This window comes from Oryx dammah, unplaced genomic scaffold, assembly GCF_014754425.2.
Source record: "Oryx dammah isolate SB20612 unplaced genomic scaffold, SCBI_Odam_1.1 HiC_scaffold_22, whole genome shotgun sequence".
NCBI lineage: Eukaryota > Metazoa > Chordata > Mammalia > Artiodactyla > Bovidae > Oryx > Oryx dammah.
The window spans coordinates 61,244,391-61,270,107 of NW_024070206.1; the positions used below are offsets into that span (position 1 = coordinate 61,244,391).

At 50.8% G+C, this 25,717-nt stretch overlaps 1 protein-coding gene across 1 annotated transcript in view; it reads right to left on the minus strand.

Annotated features, from left to right (window-relative positions):
- PARD6G (par-6 family cell polarity regulator gamma) overlaps window positions 1–15,086 on the minus strand; it is a 74,410-nt gene extending 59,324 nt beyond the window's left edge. Inside the window, exon 1 of the mRNA XM_040264410.1 lies at window positions 14,842–15,086. Within this exon, the coding sequence (XP_040120344.1) occupies window positions 14,842–14,913 (72 nt within the window). The 5' untranslated portion in view covers window positions 14,914–15,086. The remainder of the gene's footprint in view (window positions 1–14,841) is intronic.
- Window positions 15,087–25,717: the final 10,631 nt, after the last annotated feature.

Here is a 25,717-nt window from a genome sequence, read left to right on the forward strand (position 1 = left end):
AAGGAGCATGCGCACACACGCATGCCGTGTAGAAAACCATGGAGAGACGTCCATTTATGGGACGATCGGGCAGCACAGCCTGCCAACCTCACGAGGCATCTGTCGGAGCGTGGGACCTGCCAGGGGGTGACCTCCGGGGCGGACACGTCGGGACAGTTTAAAATCAGGCCACAGACCTGTGAGTCAGACGGGGTGGAGCGGACAGCCGAGCCTGGCCCTTTGCTGTGCCCCGTCCACCCACTTCAATCCGGAGCAGTGATGGCATAGCCGTCAGCACCTGCAGAACTGCTCAGACAAGCAGCGGCTCCTGCGTGAGGCTGCCAAGCAGCTGCCGGGGGCTGTGTGAGCCCTGCGTGTGCTCCACACGGTGTGCTCTCCACCTGTGGACCCAGGACTGCTGAACGTAGGAGTGGGGCAGGGCCAAGAAGGGGGCAGAGAGATCTCGGGATACGGCTGTGGTCCCGACAGTGGGAGAGAAGGTGTGGTCCGGGCCAAGCTCTCCTCACAGCACCCCACAGGTATCGCTGTTCCCATTTTACAGACCAGGAAGCTGAGACCCAGAAGTTTCAACAGCTGTGCACAGGCACAAGGCTACTAGCAAAGAAAGGGCCTGAGGCTGACACTGCAGAGGGTCTAGAAGAGGTCTAAGGAGCGCCAGTGGGGGGCGTGGGAATTCCACGGGAAGGGAGAAAACTTCAAAATGTTTATTTATTCCAAATCCAATTTATTCCAAATTCCAAATTTATTCCAAAATTTTTATTTATTCCAATTTTTATTTATTCACTATAAATTAGTGAATTTTACATTGTGATAGCTGATTCATGACTAAGTTTAGAAAATGAAGCTAAATCTTTCATGTCTGTCTGGGTATATGTATGTCTCAGTATATGTCTTTGGATAATACTGCCGTGGTTACTTTGTAAATGAGCTCTATTTAATTGGCTTGAAGAAAAGTAAGTGCTTACAAATCAAACAATTCTAAATACAAGAGAAATTAAGTGAATTTCAGGTTCACTTGAACTGGGAAATATTCAGTATTAAATTAATACCTGGAATTCTCTTACAAACTTATCAACAAGAAAAGTAATTCAATGTTACTCAAGATCCCCTTGAGGAGGGCATGGCAACCCACTGCAGTATTCTTGCCTGGAGAATTCCATGGACAGACGAGCCTGGTGGGCTACAGTCCACAGAGCTGCAAAGAATTGGATACAGCTGAAGCGACTTGGCACACATGGTGGGCGGAATAGCACAGACCAGAACCAGCTGCTCTAGAAGCTGAGGTAAGGGTGCAGGGAGCCCTGCTGTTGAGGTGGAGCTGGCGGGCTGCAGAGTCCACCTGGGCCAGAGTGTGGAGGTCAGTGCCCGGCTGCTCATCTGCCTCTCCTTCATAGCACTTCCCCGGAACAGAAATGCAGAAATGCACTCAGGCAGAGGCCTGGAGCCCCCGCCCGAGTAGGGAAGCAAGGTCACTTCTGGACCTGAGCTCAGGAAAAGCGCCTGGAAAAGAGGCAGTGTCCAGGGATGGGATGAGCTGAGGGGGACGCTGCCTGGGTCAGTGGTGCCTTAGCAGACAGAAGGCAGAGGCATCAAGAAGCAAGGTCCTGGATGGAGACCTCGGTTCAAGCTCCTGACTCACTTGAACTGGCTGGTGACTCTGGATCATTTAAACTTCTCCAAGCATATTTCCTCCTTTGTAAAAGAAGGACACAGTATATTCCCCAGAGGGCTGTTGTGAGTCCTGAATCAAAGCAGTGTCCTGTTCTGAGTGAGAGTCCATTGAACAGCAGCTTGCACTCGATCACCTTGTTCCAGAGCTTTTGCTCTTCTTGGCCAAGTGCACGTGGAGAAGGTGTACAGGGACACCAGGCTTCCACATGCCCCACGGGGCTGCCAGAGCCCTTCTCAAACACCCGGACTTGCAAGCACCACACTGAGACCTCTGCCCGTGTGGTTTATAAAAGACAGAGCAGGAAGCATGCCCCTACAGAAGCACGCCCCTCTTCAATTAAGCCACCTTCCTAATTTCTGAATACAAGTCATGACTTTTTTAGGCCCTGTCCCTTCCATCACTGGCAGTTATTTTTCAGGTTTTTTTTCACAAGGAAACCACTTTTTTTATTACTCTGTGAGAGAAATGTGGTGCTCAGGAGCATGACCTTAACCCCCATCTCTAGATGGAGACTCAGAGCTGAGCTGAGCAGAAGCTGCCCACCCCAGCCTTGCAGCCCAAGGGGCCTCTGCTTGGTCATCGCTGAGACTCTGAGCACAGGTGCAGAGGGGGCTCTGCCTGCAGCACCCCTTCTCCCCCCAGCAGACTGCACACAGGCCAAAGCGCATGGGGCGGCCTCAGAGAGGGGGATTCCCAGGACACGGGAAGAATACTGAAGAGGCAGTGCAGCCCTGAGCCATGTCCTGGAGGGGCTGGGGAGAGAGAGAGAGCACTGCATGCTGTGGCTGCAGAGCAGTCTGGACCAGGTAGGTGTTGTCCGTTTTCCATGAGGTGGAATCGGGATAACAAGAACTAGGTGAGAAGCAGGATGGCAGAGCAATGGAAGGTTGCTGGGGCCTTGTTTGGGGCGAGTTAGCAGCCTGGTCCAGACCCCAGATCTTCCTCTCTGCAGCCCACAGGTATGGTGTCATGAGCGTCACGGAAGCACCTGAGCTGAGTGCCCAGTATAAAGGCTGGCACAGAGCTGATGCTCTAAGAAAGGACGTGGTAATCCCAAGCCGAGAGAAGGACTCAGGTGATGTGACCAGGTGGCAACTGCTCCTACCAGGCTGGACCGAGCTCCTAGGGCAGGGAGGGAGCCCAGAGATTGTGGCCCCCCAGAATTCTCTCCAGGAAGAACCACAGGGCAACCTCAACAGCGCACGTTGGCTTACTCTCCAGGGCCAGGTACTGACCCTCCTCTGATGAATGGCTGGGACCGGGTGGGTGGAGAAGAGGCATTGTGAGGAGATAGACAACACCTACCTGGTGCGGATGCTTGCGTGTGTCGCTCTCCCTCCCTCCCCAACCCCTCCTGGACGCTCAGCTCACCACTGACAAGCAGTGGGTCACATTCCTGGGAAACTGTTCCCAGTCTGGGGTCGGGGAGCGCAGTGACTCCAGCTCCCGGTGAACAGGGACAAAGCTGCTCCAGGCCAGCTCCTCTCCTGAGGGTGGAGTGCAGCTGCCCCCAAACACCATTTCTCACAAGGGCATTCCGACCTGTGGAGCCCAGCATCACCTTCCAGCAAAAGGAGCACGCTCCTGTAAAGGTTGGGGGCCCTGCTCATCCCTGCAGCTGCTGCCGGAGCCAGGGGCTCCTCCTCCATGAGAGGGGCCACACTCCAGGCAGAGTATTTGTTTTGTCACATAGCAACACCCCGTTATTATTCCAGACCGGCGAGGGAAGCAAGGTCATGACGTGTGGGCGGGGAGCCAGTGGCTCAGGCCCCCGAGCCACACAAAACAGGATGCGAGCAGCACTGTAGTCTCCCAGTTCCTCAGGCACAGCCGGCCGCGTAGACGACGGCTGTAGCGGCCAGCGTGGTTTGCTTCCATGGCCCTTACCCAGGCCCATGCACAACCGCACACCTCCCAGGAGACGCCATCTGAGGGGCTTTCTGGGCCTGTGCATCAGTCCCCCGTGCCCTGTCTCGGGAGCAAAGGTGCAGAGAGAGAAGCTCTGCAGACCGATGGACACAGTTCAGCTTTCGACAGACACACTGATGTGATGAAGCGGAAAATAAACATACCCGATCACTAGGCAGGACTTTTAGGAGGAGCAAAGAAATTCCCAAAGGCAAAGGATGTGACTCACCAACACCCTCAGGTGTGTGAGTGGGAAGCTGCAGGACGACACAGGCAAACCCCAAGTGAAGGCCACCGAAGCGCGTGGCCCCACAGCCCACCACCATCAAGGCTGCTGTGGGGGTCTTCATTTCACACGTGAAACTCAGACAACTTTCAAAAGGACAGCGGTTCACTTTCATCGAAGACACTGTGGCACGTGCTGTCCTGGACCCACTGAGCAGCGCCAGGCCCGACTTTGTCCACCTGGTGTCTCAGCCCCCTACGAGGGCCATAGCCGGTAATGGAATGCACAGGACAGCCTGCAAGCTGTGAGTCAAAGTGCAGAATTAAAGGAAGGGCTAGGAAAGCCTTTCAACTCGGTAAACAATCCCTGATTTGTTTTGATTTATTAATTGACAAGTAATTAATAAGCTATGGTTCAAGGCCTTCAGGAACTCCTGAACCCTCAGGTCCACTCAAGTCCAGGGCTGGGGTCAGTACAGTATGCTCTGGGACAGCATACTGTGCTGGGAGGAGGCTGATGAGGGCTACGCCCAGCCAGCTCACAGCAGCATTGAGAACTGCTAGTGGAATCCACAAGTGTATCGAAGAGGAGCTCACAGGAGGCTTTGGGCCCCTGAATCTCCATCCACACAGACAGATGCATAAGGAATACTCTGAATCCATTAAAAAAACCAATCTCCAGGTACACACAGCACGGATGGACCCTCTGGACACACAGTGCACCGTGACATTGAGTCTGAGCACCCCATGCTCACCCTGGTGACAAAGCCCTGACAGCGGTTACACGGGGGGTGGGTGCTGACATGGAGGGACCTTCTCAAACGCTGGAATGGTGCACACTTACTGTGATGTGCACAGTGTTCACCAGGTGTGCAAACATGTAAAATTTCATCAGATTGCACACCTGAGATTAGTGTGTTTTACTGTCATGCACAGCTTCCCTGGTGGCTCAGATGGTAAAGAATCCATCTGCAGTGTAGGAGACTGGGGTTTGATCCTTGGGTTAGGAAGACCCCCTGGTGAAGGAAATGGCTACCCACTCCAGTATCTTGCCTGGAGGATCCCATGGACAGAGGAGCCTGGTGAGTGAGCTACAGTCCATAGGGTTGCAAAGAGTAAGACACAACTGAGCCACTAACACACACACACACACACACACACTGTCACACACACTGAACTCCACTCAGGAATGACTCCGGTGTCACATGTGAACGGGTCCCTGAAAGGCAGCAGTCTCAGCCTCGAGGCACGGCAGAGCTTTCTGGGCAAATGCAGGAGAGGATCTTTTTCTTGGGGATGGTCTTGATTCCTGTCTCCTGTACAATGTCACGAACCTCATTCCATAGTTCATCAGGCACTCTATCTATCAGATCTAGTCCCTTAAATCTATTTCTCACTTCCACTGTATAATCATAAGGGATTTGATTTAGGTCATACCTGAATGGTCTAGTGGTTTTCCCCACTTTCTTCAATTTAAGTCTGAATTTGGCAATAAGGAGTTCATGATCTGAGCCACAGTCAGCTCCTGGTCTTGTTTTTGCTGACTGTATAGAGCTTCTCCATCTTTGGCTGCATAGAATATAATCAATCTGATTTTGGTGTTGGCCATCTGGTGATGTCCATGTGTAGAGTCTTCTTTTGTGTTGTTGGAAGAGAGTGTTTGATATGACCAGTGTGTTCTCTTGGCAAAAGTCTATTAGCCATCACTTCATGGCAAATAGATGGAGAAACAGTGGAAACAGTGGCTGACTTTATTTTTGGGGGCTCCAAAATCACTGCAGATGGTGACTGCAGCCATGAAATTAAAAGACGCTTACTTCTTGGAAGGAAAGTTATGACCAACCTAGACAGCATATTAAAAAGCAGAGACATTATTTTGCCAACAAAGGTCCATCTAGTCAAGGCTATGGTTTTTCCAGGAGTCATGTATAGATGTGAGAGTTGGACTATAAAGAAAGCTGAGCACTGAAGAATTGATGCTTTTGAACTGTGGTGTTGGAGAAGACTCTTGAGAGTCCCTTGGACTGCAAGGAGATCCAACCAGTTCATCGTAAAGGAGATCAGTCCTGAGTATTCATTGGAAGGACTGATGTTGAAGCTGAAACTCCAATACTTTGGGCACCTGATGCAGAGAGCTGACTCATTGGAAAAGACCCTGATGCTGGGAAAGATTGAAGGCAGGAGGAGAAGGGGATGACAGAGGATGATGGTTGGATGGCATCACTGACTCAATGGACATGGGTTTGGGTGGACTCTGGGAGTTGGTGATGGACAGGGAGGTCTGGGGTGCTGCAGTCCATGGGGTCACAAAGAGTAGGACACAACTGAGCGACTTAACTGAACTGAGCTGCAGGAGAGGATTGTGCAAGGGCAGCCTGTGGACCTGGGGAGGCTGACAAACGAAGAATTAACAGGGATGGGCAGTGCAGAAGGGTCCAGGTGGTTTTTGAACTCTTTAAGCAGCAACATTTTTTTTTTTTTTACTTTCCTCAAGTAAAATTCAGAGAAGGCAATGGCATCCCACTTCAGTTCTCTTGCCTGGAAAATCCCATGGACGGAGGAGCCTGGTAGGCTGTAGTCCATGGGGTCGCGAAGAGTTGGACATGACTGAATGACTTCACTTTCACTTTTCACTTTCATGCATTGGAGAAGGAAATGGCAACCCACTCCAGTGTTCTTGCCTGGAGAATCCCAGGGATGGTAGGGCCTGGCTGCCGTCTATGGACCCCCGTCTATGGGGTCGCTCAGAGTCGGACACAACTGAAGCGACTAGGCAGCAGCAAGTAAAATGCTACACACTTTCCCCAAAATATAGAGCAGATGCTCTGGCTGGGGATGGTGAAAGGAGCCATTCCCTTGTCTCCTCTGCCAACAAGCATCTTCACAGAGCCCCAGAGGAGCACAGCCTTTGGAAGTCGGAGAGCTGGACGGTGGGGTGTGGGACTCACCTCCCGGAGCCCAGGAACCAGAGGAGCACTGAATGAGAGGATGGGGAAAGGTTTCAAAGGTCACTGATGCCCCAGCTGTAACAGTGAGTGCCCAGTCCTGCCCCACCCAGTCCTGTGGGTAACAGGGCAGCCTGGCGGCTCTGAAGGAGGCAGAGAAGGCTGGCGCCATCTCCAGGGAAGGGGTGTGAGCACCACGCAGGGAGATGTGTAGGGCTGGCTCTGAGGAGGTGCCCTGAGCCCCCGAAGCTGTCAACTAAGGAAATTAGGTGACACTATCAATGTGGATTTAAAAAAAATAATTTTATTTATTTAATTGGCTGCGCTGGGTCTTCATTTCTGCGTGAGCTCTCTCGAGTTGCAGTGAGCAGGGCTGCTCTCTGGCTGTGGGGCGCGGGCTGCTCACTGCAGGGGCTGCTCTGGTTGCGGCTCCCAGGCTCTAGAGTGCAGGATCGGTAGTTGTGGCACGTGAGCTTAGTTTCTCTGGCCTGTGGGATCTCCCTGGACCAGAGATCGAACCTGTGTCTCCTGCATCGGCAGGCAGATTCTTTTCCGCCTGAGTCACCAAGGAAGCCCCCAACGTGGCCTTTTAAATCCGCTTCCTTTGGACTTCCAAAGCTTCTCTTTTTTGTTTAGCTCATCTTGTACCACTTCTTTCCTTTCCCTCCATGGCACTAGTGGGGAGGGGACAAGGCCCCTGAGCCCTCTCAGAGATGCCCTGGGGCTAAGTCAATTAGTGAATCCAGCTTTGGTCACCTTCCTCAAAAAGCAGTTCCTTTCTAAAGTACCCTAAAAGACCACTGCTGAACTAGCCATTGTTGTTCAGTTTCTATGTTGTGTCCGACTCTTTGAGGGCCCATGGGCTGCAGCATGCCAGGCTCCCCTGTTCTTCACTATCTCCTGCACTAGCAGCTATCTGGAAAATCTGTTCCTCATCTGAAGTTAACTTGAGTGACATTTACTGGGCACCTACTTCATGCAAAGCCCTGCTGGTCACTTTAGATGCTGAATCTTTCCTTGGAGTGTACTACTGAGCAATGCAGGGCTGGGAGAGAACTAGAGTCCCCAGGTGAGGAAAACTGGAGACCGGAGGAGCCTAGCTGCTCCTGGAAGCAAGGAGGGGAGAGGGCGCTCTGCCTCAGCTCCAAGCGGCCCACGCAGGTGCCGCTGCTGTTGGTTCCAGAGAAGCTGAGAGCAGCTCCTGGACGCCCAAGCACCACGACTACTCCTGCTGTGCGGGTGGGTGGCAGGGGGATTGGAGACCTCAGCCTCCAGCTGCGACCCTGTGGCTCTGGTGATACTTTGGGCATCAGGATAAAGGACCCCCACACCCACCCACTCCAGTCTGCCTACACACAACTGGACCTTCACTGGGCCATTTGCTTTTAAGCTGGGGATAGTGGCTATCTTGGTTACCTCTGTACCCCAGCATGAACCCCATGCCTCACATACAGTAGGTGCTCAGTAAATGAATACATGAATGGATGGTAGACTTTTAAGAATAACTACTGGAGAGTGTACTTTTCTTGAGGCCACACAGCTAAAATCTGCTGCATGGATGGAAGCAAAATAGAACTTCCTTCCTCAGAGCACTAGGCCTAACCCTTCCAAACTCTGAATCCAGAGAGCCCAAGGGGTCTGCTTCATTCTACGTGGGAATACCTCTGTCAGTATCTGCACCGGACTTGAGGGCTTGTTGGAGGAGGCAGGGCAGGAACCCTCCTTCACTAGGGCCACAGACAGTGCATGGTAGAGACTGGAGTCTGGAGCCAAACAGCCTGAGTTCTTCGACTGGGGCCAGCTGAGTGGAACCCCCCGGACTTTTCAGTGTATAATGGGGGTGATAACAGAAGCTGGCAAGGTTGTGATGGAGAGTAATGACTTATCATTTGCAACTAAAATGTATTTATGAATATATATATGTGGTTAAACTTATTTTAATGCTTCTGGGACTTCTCTCGTGGTGCAGTGGCTAGACCCCGTGCTTCCAGTGGAGGGGGCCGGGTTCAGTCCTTGATTAGGGAACTAGATTCCACATGTTATAACTGAAAGATCTTTCACAGTGCAATTAACACACCTGGTGTAGGAAAATTAAAAAAACATATATATATTATATATGTGTATATATATTATACATGTATATATATATGTGTGTATATATAACATATATATAATATACATATGTTACACACACACACACACACACTAAGTTCTTCAGTCATGTCCAGCTCTCTGCGACCCTATGGACTATAGCCTGCCAGGCTCCTCTGTCCATGGGATTCTCCAGGCAAGAATACTGGAGTGCGTCGCCATGCCCTCCACCAGAGGATCTTCCCAGCCCAGGGATCGAACCCACGTCTCTGATGTATCCGGCATTGGCAGGTGGTTCTTTACCACTAGTGCCAATTGGGAAGCCTATATATATAAAGAAATACTTCTGGATGCAACCTGTTCACAGAGGGCAGTGTCCAGCCTGGACCCTGTGTTCAGGGGCGCCTTAGAGGAGGGTTGCAAGGTATGTACTGCGGCTTGGAAGGTGTGCAGCACCTCTCGTTGCTCCTCAGGCTCACAGTAGGAGAAACGTGTGAGAGGAGGTGGGGAGCAGTAAGCAGCTAAGCAGCCCGCTGGACTCTAACTCTAGCTCCCTGGCCCCTGAGGTCCATTTCAGCCATGCTCTGATGTCACTCCAGGCTCCCTCCTTGCTTGCCTCTAAAAGTCCAGGAGGCCCCTCTGAGGGAAAGGGGCAAGATGCTGCTCTCTTTCTGCTGATTCACAAACAGTAGCCCTAACCCTAACCCTAACCCTAACCTTCTGACTCCTCAAAGCAACTTGAATGGTTGCATCTCCTAATCCCTGACATGCCTTCCCTGCCCTAAAATTGGAAGACCCCTCTATTTGAAATGTCACAAGTCCCAGGAAATGGCTGGAACCTCTGCTAACTGGGTACCCCCAGGAAGGTCCACAGGGGCTTTCTGCTGCTCACAGGGTGTGGGCAGCACCACCATCCATGCCCACCAGATGACACTCCCCACCTGGGTCTCTGACAACAGTCTCCTCTGGACGCAACTTCCCAAATCAAGTCACCGAACCTGTTTAAACACAGACGTGCATGATACAACAAAACCAGAGTCTTAAAAGGGTGTAGCCACACACAGAGGTGAGTCAAACCATGTCAGGCGGTTCTTAACTGGCCACGGGAGGCAAGTGCCCAGCCAGCGCGTGGGGAGGGCGTGGCCTCTGCTCCAGCCCCAGATGGAAGGGCATGGCCAGGCAGAGACAAGATCTGGGACCACAGGGTGCACCGACACCTAGCAGCATCTGCACTGATTGGAAAATCTCCTGTGGATGAGCAGGTCCATAACTCAGTGAAAAATAAGATCACTGACAAAAGAACGCAGGAAAGAACATGGCAGCTAAAAATACACATAGAGATACCTAACACATATAAGAATATTCTATTCACCAATAACCCAAGACTACAAGTTAAAACAGTGGGGTAGTGTTTCACTTATCTAATTTTAAAAGAATAAGAAAATACCCAGTACTGGAGGGTATACCAGAGGGAGGGAGGGGATAGACATGAAGCAGGGTGTACACATTTATAGAAGAGACTTTCTGGAAGAAAATCCAGCAATATGTATTCAAAGTCTTAAAAATTTGCATACGTTTCACTTAGTAATTTCATTTCTAAGAATCTGTCCTAAAGAAATAATAAAAGTCCTGCAATGAAGTAAGAGAATCAATAACTTGGCGTGCTCAGTCGTGTCTGACTCTTTGTGACCCCATGGACTGTAGCCCACCAGACTCCTCTGTCCATGGGATTTTCCAAGCAATAGTGCTGGAGTGGGTTGCCATCTCCTTCTCCAATCCCTGACATGCTTTATATACTTTATATGATATACATTCTATATGTACTGTTTATATAAATGTTTAAATGCAAAGTTGTTATTCACAACATTGTTTACTCTAAAAAAATGGAAAATAATCCAAATAGGATATTGGTTAGGTTAATTATGGTTCGCATATAAGATGGAATACTATGTAGTCATTTCAAAAATATGTCTTCTGAAGATATGAATGACATAAGAAAACACAACACTTCACTGTTAAGTTGAAAGTGGAACGTTGAAGGCTACTGAAAAATACACCTATAAAATATGACCCTGATTCTGTCCAACGAAGACATCTGCATGTACAGATGCACATAAAGGGCCAGAAGGCCATGCGCCCATGCTCAGAATGTGAGAATGACCTCCTCTTTGTGCCTGTTGCGGTTCCCACATCTTCCACAATCATAGTGTATTTGTTTAAAATACAGAAAGCCTCCAGCAGCAGGGCTTGCCTGATAGCTTGGTTGGTTAAAGAATCCGCCTGCAATGCAGGAGACTCCGGTACAATTCCTGGGTTGGGAAGATGTGCTGAAAAAGGGATAGGCTACTCACTCCAGTATTCTTGGGCTTCCCTTGTGGCTCAGCTGGTAAAGAATCTGCCTGCAATGCAGGAGATCTCGGTTTGATCCCTGGGTTGGGAAGATCCTCTGGAGAAGAGAAAGGCTACCCACTCCAGTATTCTGGCCTGGAGTATATGGGGTCGCAAAGAGTCAGACTGAGTGACTTTCACTTTTCAGTATCTAAACCAAGCAGCCAAAACTGGATTAAAACCTTTAGTGGTGTTATTCTCGCCCCACACACTGGACACCAGAGGCCACGGGTGAGTCATATAGCCCTGGGCCCCCATCACCAGTACCAAGGCCACAAAACGAGGGAAACGTGGGGAAGGGGTGCGGGATGGAGAATGCTCTGCCTGCAAAGACGTCAGGCGGCTTGGCAGGAGGAATGTCAGGATAGCGCTGATTCTTGGAGAAAACACTTCAGGTGCGGGAAGCCACATAACCAGGGCCCCAGAGGCCAAAGAGAAGACAGAAGAGACCTGCCTGCTAAGGAAGCTGGGACACCATGGACCTCACTTAAGGCAGGGTCTCCAGGTGGGGGTGGGTGGCGGGGGGGAGTGTAGAGCACACTGTGGAGATGGGGAAGCTGTGTTCCTTTAGACTTTCCAGGCACATGCAGATGCTGGTGGGGCTGATGAGACAGTCACATGTGAAAGCTACTACAGAGCTCAAAATGGCCGGTGTGGCCTTCTGTCTTCCCCTCACACAGCCAGTCAACTCCAACTACTTGGACCCTGTAGACTCCTCCCCAGCACTGGACTTCCTGCTATCCCTCTGAAGGGCCCAGACAGCTCCCCTTGGCCTGAGACATTCTCCCCAGACATCTGCATAGCCCCTTCCCACTGTAGGTCTTCAGGGAAGAGAGGAAAAAGTCAGATTGAGTGTCAAATGGCAGCCCCGTTACCAGAACTGGGGAGTCAGAAATGCATGCAGCTGGCTGGGAGAGGAACAGACAAATCACAGCTATTTGACAGAAATGCTGGGTAGAGTTAGGGGCTATCTGATGGGGGAGAGCCACCAGATCTAGACAGTTTCTCTGTCTTAAGGCTTTGGGAATTGACCAGCTGTGGCAAAAGGCTAACACCAACAATTCTGAGAGGATCAGAGGCAATTTTCAGACCTGATATCCTGAAATGCCACAGAGTCTTGATCTGCAATGCTTAGCTCTTACAACTGTGGGTGCTCTGCAGTTTACAGGTGCTTTCCCATTCATTGCCTCATTTGATCCTGTCGGGCTACCAGAATAGGTTCAATGACCATTGTACAGATGAAATAACTAAGGCTCAGAAAAGTTAAATGACTTGCCTGAAAGCTCACAAGGTTGGGTGGTAGAACTGGCTGGATTTTGGCATGATTTTCTCCACATGCAAATCCAGGTGTTATGGTGAACCATTTAGATTGGATAAAGACATCACTGTCATAATGGTTTGCCTCCCATATTTTGACAAGAGCAGCTAGAATAAGGCTCCCTGCAGAGATGGACTCCGTGGGTGGGTGAGAGCGTAGTACAGAAGGGGGAGCCACGTGGCCCCACTGGACAAATAGTAAGGCAAGCCACCTTATCCAAAAGGGCCTGGGGCAGTGGTGTTGTGTGTATAACCAGCCAGCCCAGCAGGGCCCAGCCTGGTGTGGCCCTCCAGGACTGTTCCCAAATTCAACCAAAACTTTGCCCCTCTGTCACTCACCCTTGGCGGAGCAGTCACTGCATCTGACCTTGAACCCAGGCTCGGGCCATGGGGCAGCCCTCCTTCTTCACTGGGGGTCAAGGAGGAGGGGCAGCCTGAGGTAACCCACTGGACTACCAGAACACCCATGGCCCCCAGTTCCCTGGGAGAGGCAAAGGCAGACTCTTACTCTTCAGGCCTCAGGGGTCCGCCGTGTCCAGAGTGCACGACTGCAGGATAAAGGCTGGTGAGGGCATTTCCTCCAGGGCTAGCCCTCCGGAGTAGCATCTGGTCAGGCAGCTGCCTGCCACCATGGCTGCAGAGCCCAGGGAATTCGGCCAGTGAGATTCGTGAACAGCCTGGGGTATTCATCACTTAGAACCAAACCGCCACCTTGCAGGGGTGAAAGGCTGCCAGGAGGTCCCCTCGCGATGGAAGTGGTCCTCATGGAGACTGCTGGGCCTCAGGAATGCACGCATGACAAACTGCAACCTGAAAACACCGCAAGGCCCTGGATGTGACACTGTGATACAAGATGGTACCTGTGGGGAAGCCTCTGTGTTCTTTCTCACAACTGCCTGTTAATCTATGATGATATCGAATAGTTAAAGTGAAACACCATGGGTGCTCAGTGGCTATTGTTAGGGGACAATGAGTTCTAAGAAGCCACATTCCCACTGAGTTGAAGAAACGTCAGTTATTTGGTGCTCCCACTCAGGCTTGTTGGTTCCTCCCCCCACACAACTCACAGAGGTCACTTTTGATTGGGGGTGTGGAGAGTTCTGGGGCTAAAAAGAGATGAGTGCTGGGCCAGGGTCACAGAATTAGCATTGGAGGTAATTAGATATTAGGGTTCATAAATAGACTGCCCAACAAGATGTGATGAAATCCCACAACTCATTCTGTGGGACTCCTGCAGAGAACCCCCATCCTCGGAGGAAGCCCTGGAAATCCTTTGCCAAAGGACCCCACCTTGATTGGTGTGGGCAGCCCAGACAGGGGCCATCGGGTTAGGCTTCCCAGAGAGCAAACCAGGACACGCACGCCGGCGACCAAGTGTGCAGATTTGGAGGTCAGAGCCCACCCTCGGGTCTGGCCCCTCTGCCACCACTCAGGTTCTCCTCCTTGCCTGACCAAGCCGGGCGGGGGTAGCGCAGAGAAAGGGCGAAAGCCGATCCTAGGCAGCAGTAAGCCCGAGGCCCCCTCCTCCAGGACCCTGAACAACTGCTGCTCTTCATCTGCGGCAAGGTCCACCCCTGAGACCCTCGCAGACAAAAGCTTCTGCCGCGAAGGTGCCGCCCCCGCAACGGGCAGAAGCGCCAGATCCTATCAGCCAATTATCCAAAGCGCACAGCCACCCGCAAGTTCGGGCACGCTTGGGCCCGGGCGCGGGCAGCGGGAGGGGCCGCCGGTCCGGCGCGCCCGGGGAATCTGGGCCTGGGGCGCGTCGGGAGGCTGAGGGGCTGGTACGCAGGGCCGTGCTGGGGACTGGGGTCCGGTCCGAGGATCGAGGACCCGCTGCCTATCTATCTCCCCCTCGCCGGTTCCGAGGCTCCTCCGCTTGGAAGGAGGCGGCGCAGCCAGGGCCCTTCCCCGGCCCGGGCCCCCAAGGCTCCTCCAGGGCCCCGAATCCGATCAGCCCCCGGGTCGCCCCGGAAACATCGCCCCTCCACCGCGCGGTGCGCCGGATCGCCGCCGGCTTGTGGAACAAAAGAGCCACTCTCGCGAAGGGTCCGGCGGCCGCGCGGCCCTCCGAGCGCCGGGGCTCGAGCCGAACCTTACCGGGCTGCCGGGCTTTGTGCGCGCGCAGGGGCGGGAAGGACTGAGGGACCCCGGCTCATCTCACGGACGCGCGCCGCGCTCCGAAGTTGTGGTCGGCGCCGGCCCTTCTCGCGCCGCCCAGTCCCCTTCGGGGTGCCCATTCATTCGTGGGGCGGGGGGGGGGGGTGTTGCGCAGACTGCCGGCCCCCGGCTCACCTTGCTCTTGACTTCCACCGCGCTGCAGTCGTAGAAGCGCAGGGTCTGAGACTTGTGGAAACTCCGGTTCATGGTTCCGGCCCCGCTTAGGCTTGGCTTCGCCCTCGCTCTTCGCTATGGGGACTGCAGAGGGACCCTGGGTGCGCCACCCGCCGCCGTGGCCCCGGCCCCGGCCCGGCCCCGGCCCCGGCCCCTGCCCGCGCTCGCTCGGCCGCGGGGCAGCTCGAGTGCAGCGGCCCGAGCAGGGCTGGCCGCGCGCCTTGGGCACTCCAGGGGCCGCGCGCGGGAGGAGCGGGGTACGGCGGCGCGCGCCGCCCCAAGGACCCGCCCCCCGATACCCTAGAACCCACGTCCCGCCCCGAGCCCGGAGGAGGATCCGCCACCAATCCCTGCCCAGCGCCCAGAATACCCGCCGCCAGTCCCCGCCCCGGGCCCAGAGCACCCGTCCCCCGAGGACCCGCCCGGAGCCCCGAGGACCCGCCCCACGAGCCCCAAGGGCCCACGTCCCGCTCGGCGCCCTGTAGACCCGCCGCTAATCCGGTTCCCTAAGGACTGGCCCGGCGCTGAGAAAACCCGGCTCACATCCCGGGGACTGGCCCCACGAGCCTCAAGGCCCAGCCTCGCGCCCTGAGGACCCACCCTCCGAGTCTGGAGGACACGCCCCCGTCCCGAGGATTCACCCGACGCCCCACCCAGGGCTCGTAGGCCCGCCCCCGGAGAAGCCGCCACCAGTCCCCGCCCCGAGCCCCGCCCACGGGCCCGCCCCCGAGGACGCCGCTCCCGGGTGGGTGCTCACTCCCGTCAGCAAAATCAAGAGCCGGGGAGAGAAGCCCGGTTGACTCGCCCGGGACGTCCACACTTTTTCTCCCTTGCTCGCTTCTGCCAAGATTTTGTTAGCATCCTCCCGTCGTCCAGGAAAGGGGTCTGTTTTGGCTGATTTTTAACGTTGTCTTGGGTGATATTGGACTCACGGAGGCCTGATCCCCGTGGTCCATCTGTCCGTTAGAGCTGCCAGGTGGTAGGTGGTTTGGGCAGAGGTTCTGCAGAGAGGCAACATCCTAAGGCGTAGTCTAGCACAGGCCAAAGGTAAAGGGTTCGGAAGGGTCAGAAGCACCCATAGGCCTGTCTGATGAGAAGGAAGACTTCTGCCAGGGCTGGTAGAAGCGAGAAACAGAAGAAAGACGTCGTCAGGTGTGAGCAATGTCTTGGGTGCTTCCTGTCTGGAGCGCTCTGGAAGCGGGGCTGCGGAAACCGAAATCCTCGCTCTTGAGGAATCTCTGATGAAGCCAAGAACACAGGACCAGTAGGTGCTTCAAGAGTGCTGCGAAGCGTGCTACACAAATTTACAACCCAATTCAGTAGATTATATATCACTTTTTCTTAGTTGAATTCATAGGAGAAAAAGGAAGAAGAAATACAAACTTGCTAATTACACATACAGAGGGGTGTATTAGTTAAATTTATGGTTTTAAATGTAATCAAAAACAGAATTAGAACAAAAATATAGCCTTTCCAAACTTTCAGAACATTCTATGTATATATAGAGTGTGAAACTAATGCAAACATATTGTGAGATACTTATAAAATTCTTTAGATAGGGACTTACCTGGTGGCCCAGTGGTTAAGAATTTACCTTCCAATGCAGGGGACGGGGTTTCTATCCTTGGCCAGGCAGCCAAGGTCCCACATGCTGCCGAGCAGCTAAAGGTGCCTGTGCAGCAGAAGGGGCTGCAGACTGCAGTGCAGAGCCCCTGCAGCCAGGAAGCAGTTCCACAGACAGAAAACACAACGTAAACTAAATAGGAACCGAGAGTATATATAATCTGCATGCCTATAAACGTGAATGAGATAAAACACACCTATTTTAAGACTTTCAGATTTGTTCATTAAGTAATATCCAGTCAAAAATGGTAAAGGAGATAAAACTACAACAAAGTGACATAAAAAGGATGAAATTTAAAATAACAGTGAAAGAAAATGGGGTTCTTAATTTAAGATTATGTGGCTTTAGGGACAAAGACATTACCCTATTTAATGGAAATGAGAAACCGCAGATGAGAGGATTAAAAAAAATCAGATGGACAAAAATTTTTTTTAAAGGATAATGTTATTCCTTACTCATGTTAAGTTTACTCAGTTGTTATAAACTCTTCACAAGACTTTGGAATCTCTTACATGGTATTTAAGTAAAAGGCTCTATGTTTTGGAACACATACACACAATGAACCTTTATAATGAAAAGGGTGGTATGCCAACATGAAGATCTAATATATGGGAATACTGCATTGATCAGCATTCACAAAATAAAATGACAGGAAATAGAATGTGAAATTAACTACTGTACCTTTGTTAAAATGCACTGTGCTGTGCTAAGTTGCTTCAGTCATGTCCGACTCTTTGCAAGCCTATGGACTGTAGCCTGCCAGGCTTCTCTGTCTGTGAGATTCTCCAGGCAAGAATACTGGAGTTGTGCTCCTCCAGAGGATCTTCCCACTCCAGGGATCTAACTGCGTCTCCATTGTCTCCTGCATTCCAGGCAGACTCTTTACCCACTGGGGCTTCCCTGGTAGCTCAGATAGTAAAGCGTCTGCCTGCAATGCAGGGGACCCGGGTTTGAACCCTGGGTCAGGAAGATCCCCTGGAGAAGGAAATGGCAACCCACTCCAGCACTCTTGCCTGGAAAATTCCATGGATGGAGGAGCCTGGTAGGCTACAGTCCATGGGGTTGCAAAGAGTCGGACACCACTGAGCAACTTCACTTTCTTTCTTTACCCACAGAGCCATCAGGGAAGCCCATAAATTCACTGTGAAATAAATCTGGAGAATTCAAACACAAAATAGAAAAAGTTAAAATCACCCATACTACTTAGCAATCAATTCTATTACCTTTTGGTATATTTTATCTTTATTTCTTTTTCTGCATATATATTGATATATCTTAAAAATTTTGATCTTTTTTAACCTCATGTTATATAAAAAGCATTTTCATTAAATGTTCTTAGAAAACATTGTTTTTAATATTTGAATACAGGTATAATTTTAATCATTTCATTATTGGATATTTAGAATGTTTCCAGTGTTTAGATTTTATATAATTGTCTGTTTCTTGAATTTACTTATTTCTGATTTCATTAGAATCAACTCCTAAAAATGAAAATACTAGGCCATAAAGCACACATATCTCTAACCTCTTCAATACAGATTGCAAAATTGTAGTACTTAAAATTTAATTTTTATTTCCTTTTAATAAATATGCTGTTGGATGCCAGGGACTATGATCAGAGAGGCAGTGATTTACAGTCCCTGTTCTTAAGAGAAACAGCAGGCTGGCCAGAACTTGAGTTCCAGAACAAGTGAAGTAAGCAGGCAGACAGAAGAAATGCTGAGAGATTTCCGCAGAGTCACGAGGAGACTATTCCAGACAGCACACTGAGCCCGAGCGTTGTTCTGATAGCTAGAAAGGACTGGGATCAACCTGTCATCTACACGAAGTCTCATACATTCCAGGTAGAACCAAAAAATGTCAAAGATACACACTGGGCAAGTAGCAGAACAAACTGTGTACAGAAGTGCTGACTTTCTCTCAAGGGAAATTTCCTAAGCTGAATGCAGGTTTTCGGCCCCAAGGACAGTCGCAGGTTGCTGCTGCCGCTTGTCTCCCAGGGGTAGGAGCAGCTCTGGGCGTGCTCACAGGGTGCTCCCGCCCAAACGTTCTAAGAAGGAGGGAAAGAGGCTGAGGGCAGATGAGCAGCTCCCTGGGTGGGGGAGAGAGGAGGCTGAGGCCACAGGACTTGGTGGAGCAGCGGTCAGCTCTGCCATGCTGGTGGCCTATGGTCAGAGCCCCGCCACGTGTCTGCTCGGCGCTGTCAGTGACCCCCGGCCTTCTGCAGCCTTTCCTGCCCGTCTCTCGTCTCCTCTCCTCTCCTCTCCTCTCCTCTCCTCTCCTCTCTTCTCCTCTGTTGCAGGCTCTTGTCGGTTGGTGCGGTCAGCAGGAGGAAAGGCTGGGAACACTGGTTGGTTGCGCGTGGAGGCTGAGCATCCAGCTGAGACTTGAACAAGGTCCTTGAGGGCTTCAAGCCTGTGGGTGGGTTCAGTGTAGACAATCAACTTGCCTAGCAAAGTCTTCCAATGGGAAAATCTCTTCAAAGTCCAGAAGCTTGATTGAAAACCTCCCCTTGCTTCCTGACCTGACTGGCCCGTGGGATCATGGAGCCTTGGGAGGCCTCACTGGGAGGCTGTCTGTGGCTGGCAGACGCAAGGTACACGCTTGCCCCACAATCCCGACATAAGATGCGGTTCTGTTAATAATCACTGAGCTGGTTGCCTCAGTGAGGTGTCCAGAGCTGTGAGTCGTGCGTCCTGCAGGCACCCATGAGGGGCCTGGGTCTAGGCAAGCTTGGACTGTCCTCTCAGCTGAGCCTCGGCTTTCTCTATTTGTGAGGTGGGCACCGCGGCTCTTCCCTCACCCACTTCGTGGCCGTATCCTGGCAGTGAAAGGACACCATGTGGCCCCACTGTGAAGTCTTTAAAGAGCTCTGTCAGTCAGAGTGGCTGCACCTTCCCTGAGCCACAGCTGGGTCTCGTGGAGAGGGTGTTGGGAGTGTGCACAGCCCAGCAGAGGTATGTCTGCATGGAAGGCCCAGCTGCAGAAGTGCACACTCCCTATGTGTACACGGCTACAGACTAGTTACAGACAGAGACCAAGAAGGAAAACGGGCAGGTGTAAGGGTGCAGTCCTCCTCATGTCTATGGCTTCAAATAGTCCATCCGAAACTGGTACCCATCTCCCCAGTGTCGAGGGAAACATGCCACAGACCAGGGAAATATGTTTCCCCAAAGTCCTGGGTATGCCCTCACAGTCATCAGTATCCAAAATGGAAGTAGCAGTAGACTTAAAATCTTAACCTCTAGGGACTTCTCTGGTGGTCCTGTGGCTAAGACTCCACACTCCCAATGCACGGGGCCCAGGTTTGATCCCTAGTCAGGGAACTAGATCCCACAGGCTGCAACCCAGAGATAGTATCCTGCAACTAAAGGTCCTGCATGCTGCATCTAAGAACCAGTGCAGCCAAATAAATAAATGGAAAAAAAGAATATCTTAAAAAAAACCCCAAACTTCTAGGTATTTGAAGACCAAAGGTGTTTCATCAGAATGAAAAGGGATTTAATAATGAAAACACAGAGATAAATTGTTTTTAAGAGCCTGATAACAGAGAGGAGAAATGTCAACCTCACATGAGTTACTGAATCAGCAGTTAGGATTTTTGGATGCCAACGGCAGTGGAGAAGAGACTCCAGTCCCACTCCCGACTCCAGAGTGTCTGGTGAGTCCTGCCTGCGGGTGCCCTGGGCTGACCAGAGCAGGGCGGCAAGTGTGGGGCTCCAGAGCAGAACCATGTGGCCCTCCCTGCCGGGACACTCAGTGCCCAGGACAGCCCTACACAGAGCAGTTCAGTCCAGAATGTCAGCAACGCCGAGGGGGAGAAGCCTAGGCATGTGGTAATGCCGGCCTGCAGAGAAGGAGGACAGCCCATCCCTCTCTCTGCCCACAAGTCAGGGATGAGCCTCTCCTGTAGCTTGGTGAGAAGTAAGGACCTTTTGTTGTCTAGTGTTTGTGAATGACCTGGTGGCCTGGCCTCAGGAGTTGGAAATCGAGGGCCTGGTTAACCCTCCAATTCCCTGCCCTCCCCTCTGCTGTGGAGCAGGGTCTGAAAAGTCAGGGGGTGCTGCTGGGCTTGGTGCTAGCAGGCTTGGTCTTGGTCTCACTGGTAATACACAATGTGGAGTTTGGGGTAGAAAGAGACAGACTGGGCCAGTTAGTAGTGAGGTCGTGGCTGCTCTGTGGAGCCCCCTTTAGTCACATGGCTCTGGGGTCAGCTGATAAACAGAGGTCTGATGAGGACACAGACTCCCACCAAGTCTGCAGCCCAGGCCCTTCAGAGTGTGCCCCTTCAGACGGCTCTTCCAGCCAGACATCCCCACCTCGACCCTCAGTGTGTTGCCAGATCCACCCTGGACATCTAGGGGTAGTGTGGGATGTGATGTCCATCCCAGACCAAAGTCCAGGTCAGAGGGGTCAGTCAGCCTGAGGTGGAGAGGACATGGATCCATAGGGTAGTGGCGAGTATCTCTTGGGATGGAATCACAGGGAGTTTTGACTTCCTCTCCATTATTTTCTGCATTGTAAAAACATCTGCATGAGTATACATTTCTATAACCAAGACCTTGTTAGAGTGGAAGCTTAGTGGGGTAGGTTTGCAAAAGGATCCTGCCCGACTCTTGACCCTCTGTGTGAAGCTGGGGCCTGGCCAGCAGTGCTGACCTTCTGAAACAACTTAAAACCTGTAGACAGGGCATGCTCCTTTCTGGGAGACTTGAGTTCTGTGATTCTCAGCTTCCTCAAATCACTGCGGACAGTGACTACAGCCATGAAATCAGAAGATGATTGCTTCTTGGCAGGAAAGCGATGACTAACCTAGACAGTGTGTTGAAAAGTAGAGACATTACTCTGCCGCCAAAGGTTCATATAGTCAAGGTTACGGTCTTCCCAGTGGTCATGTATGGATGTGAGAGCTGGACTGAAAAGAAGGCAGAACACAAAAGAATTGATGCCTTTGAACTGTGGTTTGAAGAAGGCTGGAGAAGATTCCTGAAAGTCCCCTGGATAGCAAGGAGAGCAAACAAGTCAATCTTAAGGGAGATCAGCACTGGATATTCACTGGAAGGACTGATGCTGAAGGTGAAGCTCCAGGATTTTGGTCCTCTGATGCGAACAGACGACTCACTAGAGAAGTCGTTGATGCTGGGAAAGATTGAGGGCAGGAGAAGAGGACGGCAAAGGATGAGATGGCTGGACAGCATCACAGATGCAATGAGCTTGAACTTGGACAAATTCCGGGAGGTGGTGAGGGACCGGGAGGCCTGGCGTGCTGCAGTCTATGGGGTCACAAAGAGTCAGACACGACTGAGCAACTCAACAACAACAACAACAGTGTTTCACAAATGTCCACAATTGCCCTTGGAAAATGCTACTCTGGGCACAGACATGTGCTAGAGAGGGGTGATGCTGCTGTTGCCCATCACAGTTCAATCTCAAAAACTCAGAGCACAGCTCTTTGTTTTATATTTTTCTTCGCTTCTGTGGATGTTGGCTGGCGCTTGGCCTTGGCCCACAGGGCATGTCATCGTCAGTGTGACTGCAGAGCCAGCACACTGCTGAGGACTTGTGCTTGAGTGGAGGACGGGGCTATGAGGGGGTATCACGGCCCCTCCTTCCCAGGCACACTTCCTCTTGTCCAGTCCCAAGGTCTGTCGCTGCTTTTCCAGTGAAAGCAGCTGCTTCCTGTCTGCTGGGACCTGGGCTCTCCCGTCTGTCCTCAGTTTTCCATGTGCTCATCAGTTCAGATCAGTTCAGTTCAGTTCAGTCACTCAGTCGTGTCCGACTCTCTGCGACCCCATGAATCGCAGCACGCCAGGCCTCCCTGTTCATCACCATCTCCTGGAGTTCACTCAGACTCACGTCCATCGAGTCTGTGATGCCATCCAGCCATCTCATCTCTGTCGTCCCCTTCTCCTCCTGCCCCCAATCCCTCCCAGAATCAGAGTCTTTTCCAATGAGTCAACTCTTTGCATGAGGTGGCCAAAGTACTGGAGTTTCAGCTTCAGCATCATTCCCTCCAAAGAAATCCCAGGGCTGATCTCCTTCAGAATGGACTGATTGGATCTCCTTGCAATCCAAGGGACTCTCAAGAGTCTTCTCCAACACCACAGTTCAAAAGCATCAATTCTTCAGCGCTCAGCTTTCTTCACAGTCCAAATCTCACATCCATACACGATCACTGGAAAAACCATAGCTTTGACTAGACAGACCTTTGTTCGCAAAGTAATATCTCTGCTTTTGAATATACAATCTAGGTTGGTCATAACTTTTCTTCCAAGGAGTAAGCATCTTTTAATTTCATGGCTGCAGTCACCATCTGCAGTGATTTTGAAGCCCCCCCAAAATAAAGTCTGTCACCGTTTCCACTGTTTCCCCATCTATTTCCATGAATTGATGGGACCAGATGCCATGATCTTCGTTTTCTGAATGTTGAGCTTTAAGCCAACTTTTTCACTCTCCTCTTTCACTCTCATCAAGAGGCTTTTTAGTTCCTCTTCACTTTCTGCCATAAGGGTGGTGTCATCTCCATATCTGAGGTTATTGAGATTTCACCCAGCAATCTTGATTCCAGTTTGTGCTTCTTCCAGCCCAGCGTTTCTCATGATGTACTCTGCATAGAAGTTAAATAAGCAGGGTGACAATATACAGCCTTGACGTACTCCTTTTCCTATTTGGAACCAGTCTGTTGTTCCATGTCCAGTTCTAACTGTTACTTCCTGGCCTGCATACAGATTTCTCAAGAGGCAGGTCAGCTGGTCTGGTATTCTCTCTCAGAATTTTCCACAGTTTATTGTGATCCACATGGTCAAAGGCTTTGGCATAGTCAATAAAGCAGAAATTGATGTTTTTCTGGAACTCTCTTGCTTTTTTCCATGATCCAGTGGGTGTTGGCAATTTGATCTCTGGTTCCTCTGCCTTTTCTAAAACCAGCTTGAACATCTGGAAGTTCACGGTTCACGTATTACTGAAGCCTGGCTTGGAGGATTTTGAGCATTACTTTACTAGTGTGTGAGATGAGTGCAATTGTGTGGTAGTTTGAGCATTCTTTGGCATTGCCTTTCTTTGGGATTGGAATGAAAACTGACCTTTTCCAGTCCTGTGGCCACTGCTGAGTTTTCCAAATTTGCTGGCATATTGAGTGCAGCACTTTCACAGCATCATCTTTCAGGATTTGAAGAAGCACAACTGGAATTCTATCACCTCCACTAGCTTTGTTTGTAGTGATGCTTTCTAAGGCCCACTTGACTTCACATTCCAGGATGTCTGGCTCTAGGTGAGTGACCACACCATCATGGTCTTGGTCTTGAAGCTCTTTTTTGTACAGTTCTTCTTTCCACCTCTTCTTAATATCTTCTGCTTCTGTTAGGTCCATACTGTTTCTGTCCTTTATCGGGACCATCTTTGCATGAAATGTTCCCTTGGTATCTCTAATTTTCTTGAAGACATCTCTAGACTTTCCCATTCTGTTCTTTTCCTCTATCTTTGCATTGATTGCTGAGGAAGACTTTCTTATCTCTCCTTGCTATTCTTTGGAACTCTGCATTCAGATGCTTATATGTTTCCTTTTCTCCTTGGCTTTTCACTTCTCTTCACAGCTATTTGTAAGGCCTCCCCAGACAGCCATTTGCTTTTTTGCATTTCTTTTCCATGGGGATGGTTTTGATCCCTGTCTCCTGTACAATGTCACAAACCTTAGTCCATAGTTCATCAGGCACTCTATCTATCAGATGTAGGCCCTTAAATCTATTTCTCACTTCCACTGTGTAACCATAAAGGATTTGATTTAGGTCATACCTGAATGGTCTAGTGGTTTTCCCTACTTTCTTCAATTTAAGTCTGAATTTGGCAATAAGGAGTTCATGATCTGAGTCACAGTCAGCTCCTGGTCTTGTTTTTCTTGACTGTATAGAGCCTCTCCATCTTTGGCTGCATAGAATATAATCAATCTGATTTCGGTGTTGACCATCTGGTGATGTCCATGTGTAGAGTCTTCTCTTGTGTTGTTGGAAGAGGGTGTTTGCTATGACCAGCTCATTTTCTTGGCAAATCTCTATTAGTCTTTGCCCTGCTTCATTCTGTATTCCAAGGCCAAATTTGCCTGTTACTCCAGGTGTTTCTTGACTTCCTACTTTTGCATTCCAGTCCCCTACAATGAAAAGGACATCATTTTTGGGTGTTAGTTCTAAAAGGTCTTGTAGGTCTTCATAAAACCGTTCAATTTCAGCTTCTTCAGCATTACTGGTTGGGGCATAGACTTGGATAACTGTGATATTGAATGGTTTGCCTTGGAAACTAACAGAGATCCTTCTGTCATTTTTGAGACTGCATCCAAGTACTGCATTTTGGACTCTTTTGTTGACCATGATGGCTACTCCATTTCTTCTAAGAGATTCCTGTCTGCAGTAGTAGATATAATGGTCATCTGAATTAAATTCACCCATTCCAGTCCATTTTAGTTTGCTGATTCCTAGAATGTTGACGTTCACCCTTGCCATCTCTTGTTTGACCACTTCCAATTTGCCTTGATTCATGGACCTGACATTCCAGGTTCCTTTGCAATATTGCTCTTTACAGCATCAGACCTTGCTTCTATCACCAGTCACATCCACAACTGGGTATTGTTTTTGCTTTGGCTCCATCCCTTCATTCTTTCTGGAGTTATTTCTCCACTGATCTCCAGTAGCATATTCGGCACCTACCAATCTGGGGAGTTCCTCTTTCAGTATCCTATCATTTTGCCTTTTCATACTGTTCATGGGGTTCTCAAGGCAAGAATACTGAAGTGGCTTGCCATTCCCTTCTCCAGTGGACCACCTTCTGTCAGACCTCTCCACCATGACCCACCCATCTTGGGTGGCCCCACAGGGCATGGCTTGGTTTCATTGAGTTAGACAAGGCTGTGGTCCTAGAGTGATTAGATTGACTAGTTTTCTGTGATTATGGTTTCAGTGTGTCTGCCCTCTGATGCCCTCTTGCAACACCTACCGTCTTATTGGGTTTCTCTTACCTTGGACGAGGGGTATCTCCTCACCCCTGCCCCTCCTGACCTTGAACGTGGAATAGCTCCTCTAGGCCCTCCTGCGCCCGCGCAGCCACCGCTCCTTGGACGTGGGGTTGCTCCTCCTGGCTGCCGCCCCTGACCTCGGACTGGGGTAGCTCCTCTCGGCTGTTCCTGTGCCGTTGCAGACTGGCACTCTCAGCTGCTGCCCCTGACCT